At 32.2% G+C, this 4,040-nt stretch overlaps 1 protein-coding gene across 2 annotated transcripts; it reads right to left on the bottom strand.

The window, feature by feature from the left end:
- Positions 1–883: 883 nt before the first annotated feature.
- Positions 884–3,229, bottom strand: LOC131656029 (short-chain dehydrogenase TIC 32 B, chloroplastic-like). Of its 2 annotated transcripts, none has more exons than XM_058925809.1 (7): positions 2,865–3,229; positions 2,493–2,724; positions 2,322–2,401; positions 2,065–2,224; positions 1,901–1,979; positions 1,655–1,736; positions 884–1,565 (listed from the first exon to the last, which is right to left on the bottom strand). In XM_058925809.1, the coding sequence occupies exons 1-7, from the start codon at positions 2,992–2,994 to the stop codon at positions 1,336–1,338; spliced, it is 993 nt and encodes a 330-aa protein (XP_058781792.1). In that variant the 5' UTR covers positions 2,995–3,229; the 3' UTR covers positions 884–1,335. The 2 variants fall into 2 exon arrangements, with proteins under 2 accessions (XP_058781792.1, XP_058781793.1); XM_058925810.1 differs by having other exon boundaries at positions 2,071–2,224; positions 2,865–3,222.
- Between the last annotated feature and the right edge of the window lie 811 nt (positions 3,230–4,040).

Here is a 4,040-nt window from a genome sequence, read left to right on the forward strand (position 1 = left end):
AATGGGCCTTGTGGAAAAAGCCCATTAGTTAGTATGTTAGGTTTTATTATAAATAGCATACTAGTCTCTCATCATTGCTAAGCTGCAAATCCTAATTTAGGGTGAGAGAGGTTATTTGTTATTCTTGTAAACTTGTAATCTTATTTTAAGAGAAAGTAAAAGAATAACGGTTATAACCAATTATTGTGTTCTTCTTCTCCCCTATAATTACCTATTATACTTTGTTATTGCTATCGTTTTTCACAACACGCACGATAACAAATATGCATTAATTTGTAATAATTGATTTGATAAATCTTCATCAAATCAGATTTGTTCTTTTTCAATATTGGTGAATGATCTTTTGTGAAAACTTCTATATTTCAAATGCGCATAAAACAAAATTAGACAAATATAGAAACAAATCTTCAAAAGGGCGCGAGATTCACTCAGCGCAACCTGACTTCTGGGCGAGACGAGATGTCTCACAATCTATGAAAAATCTTGTTTCACATGTTGATTCCTGGTTTGAACACATAGAAATAAAATGTCTCACACGATGTCGTGACATCTTACTTTACATGTTGCTTACTAAAATGCCGTCAACCAAATGTAAAAACCAGGGCCGTCTTTGAGGGCGTGCAAGGCGGCCTACCACACAGGGCCTCAAGTTTCTTAAAGCTAAACTATAGATAAATAGAGCCTCATAAAATATTTGTTGGGTTAAATCGTGATTAAGTAGGGCCTCTAATTGTTTTCTCATGGTTAAATTGTGGCTAACCTACACAGGGCCTCTAAAAATTTGAGACGGCTCTGGTAAAAACACTATTCACTAATGATCCCTCATTGAAAATAATAACTGCTTGAAACACATTAGTGTCCAACCACTACATAAATAAGCGACTTCAGGTATAATCCAGTAATCAATTAGCTTACTTTCTACCTCGTAACACCTTGTTTTACTTTAGTATAGAGTATCTTTTGCAAGTACATTCCCTTCATCCAAACAAACAAGGCTTCAAAGAGTATGTGAAAAGAACGCAGCAGTACAACCAATAATGTGAAGACCCCATCACCAGCTAAGATAATCTATCACCTAAATCCACACATGAACAATATGTCATTTATATGCTTTTACCAACAACAACAAAAATGTTGGCATGTCCATATCAGTTGAGACTTGTATATATGCTAATAGTAATAGAAATTGATTACAATTGGCTCTCATATTTGCTTCATAGAGAATAACCACCAATCACTTTATTATAGTAATGCTTATATGCTTTATTTATACATGTTGATCTCTTATTTGTACAACAAAACCAATGTGGCCAACTATACATATGAAAAAGTACTTCAAATTGTCGCTTGATGCAGCCGTTTTTGAAGCAATGCATGAGTATTGTTCCATAACTTCTGAGCTTCTAATTCATCGTTCGCTAAGCGAGAACACTTACTCTCATTACAATCTGTAAAGTATCTTCCACTCACCCCTTCTATTTTTGGACTCAAAGCCACATAACATGTTGTTGATGCACCCTGTGGTGTAGATTTCAGCAACTTTGATGCAATGAAAAATAAGGAATCTGCATGGAAGTTTCAAATGTCACCATATTCAACTTTTGCTGAAATGAAATTAATGTAATTAACTTTATATACTTAATTATATATTTACCTGTTATTAAGCCCTTGTTAATAATTCTTGTCTTCACAATACCAGGGTGAACTGCATTCATAGTCACTCTTGCATTCCTTGCCTATAATCATATATGTTACACTTTTTAACAATTTTTTAGTGGGACCAAAATGCATTGATGCATAGAAAGTTTTGTTTTCACTTTCTTATAGCATCATGATGATTATATACATTCACAAATGAGACAATAAAGTTTCCAGTTTCCTTCTAAATAATCTATCTAACCTTGAGTTGTCTGGCTATTTCTTTGGCATGCAAAATATTCGCCAATTTCGATTGCGCGTAAGCTCGAGTTCCATTATAGCTGCAATTTATTGCATTGAAAATGATAAATAAAATGATAAATATTTAAACTTAATGCAATTGTTTGAAAATGTTTGTAGTAGTACTTGTACTTTTTTCCATTGAGTATGTGTGTGAAACAAAAACCATTTCTCTTCACCCAGCTATGTATGACAGAAGAAACGTTTATTATTCTTCCTTCAAAACTTGTTTTTTCTGCTGTTTCAATCATTTTGTCTAGTAAGATTTCTGTTAACAAAAAATGTCCTGCAAAGAAATTCAATAAAATATGAACATCATTTCATTTTTAGCTACCAATTAGCTAGAGTTTTAATAGTAATAGTAAATAGTAATTAAATTGTACCTAAGTAATTTGTAGCAAATGTCATCTCAATTTTGTCTTCAGAGAATTCCAAATCTTGAGAGAATATGCCAGCATTGTTTCTGTGTAATATAATATCATAAAACATGATTATACTTTATCACTTTTTCTTTCACAATGATAATTAATAATTAATATGATAAGAGAACTTACATTAGAATATTAAGTGGAAGATTTAAAGCTAAAAACTCAGAACAAAATCTTTGTACAGAACAAAAAGAGCTAAGATCAATCTCCAACAGAATAACCTCAGCATTTGGACTCTCTTTTTGAATACTCTCTCTCACTTCTCTTCCTTTCTTCAAATCTCTTGCACCAATCACAACTCTCACTCCTCTTTTTGATAACACTCTAGCTGTTTCAGCTCCAATACCAGAAGTGCCACCTTCATTAAAAATTCAACTTCATTAATTATATCCTATGAAACACAGACACAGACACAACACAGACACACTTTTTTCAGAGGTGTCGGTGATACAGAGATAATATCTATCCTACAATCATGGTTATTTGAGACTTACTTACCAGTGATGAGAGCAGTTAGATTGGAAGGAAGAAACTGAGAGCAGTTTTGAGTAACATGTTCAGCAGTTGAATTTGAGCCAAAACCACTAGGCCCTGCAATTCCTGCTAAGTATCTCAATGTTGCCTTCATTGGATTTTATTATTATTGCAAAGACAAGAAATAGCATTTAAAGTTGGGTGGGACTCAAAAATTCATGTATCATATATATACTGTGTGCAAAACTATATCTTATAATTACTGTGTAAAATTATTGTTTAATCCTAGGACCAATCTACCTAGGTGATATGTACCTAACAAGTGAAACTTGTTTCTTTCAGAAGCTTAGAACATAATGACAATGTTTTAGCAACATCATTGGTAAAGAGACAACTAGTATACCAAATGGTCCACAAACTATGTGATTAGACTAATACTACAGTGTAACCAACATATAGTGTGACATATGTTTGGTCCCTACATCATTTGGTCTTCAATTCAAATCTTGATTGGTCTGCAAAGTCCGCAAATTCTAGTTCAACTGACAAAAACTAATATTGATTGTTTGGATGCCATAACCTTAGTTCGATCTCAGAATCTCAAATGTCTATGATTTCAAATAGTTATTATCACTTCGTCTAATAGAACTTTTTAAATGAATCTCAGATTATTTGTATAAAATCTTCAATAGCATAATTATGTTTATGTACTAATAAAAAAATAATAATAATGGTTAATTAAGTAACTACAAATCATTATATGAAGATAACCAGTGAAGTTAAAACTAAATGCCTTCTTTATTTGATCTTTTTTATTTAACCTTTTTTTAGTGGTGTATGTGTGGATCCAATTTGTTGCACTTCCTAATTACAATACAAAAGTGTCATCATCTTATCTCCTTTGTCATCTTTTCACAGAATTGAAGAAAAGTCCATCATCTTATACGCTGTCAAAGTTTTACAAAGTTTGAAGCAAAGATTCCTTCTTGTTTCGGACCATGGTTGGTTGTTTGTTTGTGAGGAAACTAATGGTATATCACCATCATAAAATGGTTTGTTATCTTAATTAGTGAAAGTATGTGTTGTGAAAAACGATACCAATAACAAAGTATAATAGGGAATTATAGGGGAGAAGAAGAACACAATAATTGGTTATAACTGCTATTCTTTCACTTTCTCTTAAAACAAGATTACAAGTTT

This window comes from Vicia villosa, linkage group LG3 (assembly GCF_029867415.1).
Source record: "Vicia villosa cultivar HV-30 ecotype Madison, WI linkage group LG3, Vvil1.0, whole genome shotgun sequence".
In the NCBI taxonomy this organism is placed as follows: Eukaryota; Viridiplantae; Streptophyta; class Magnoliopsida; order Fabales; family Fabaceae; genus Vicia; species Vicia villosa.

Bases quoted from the DNA above. Each gene is read 5' to 3' on its own strand.
- LOC131656029 (XM_058925809.1), bottom strand. From the start codon at position 2,994: ATGAAGGCAACATTGAGATACTTAGCAGGAATTGCAGGGCCTAGTGGT. The intron at 2,225-2,321 runs GTACAATTTAAT...ATTTCTTTGCAG, and splicing joins ATTTGCTACAAATTACTTAG to GACATTTTTTGTTAACAGAA. The intron at 1,737-1,900 runs GTTAGATAGATT...ATATGATTATAG, and splicing joins AAATAGCCAGACAACTCAAG to GCAAGGAATGCAAGAGTGAC.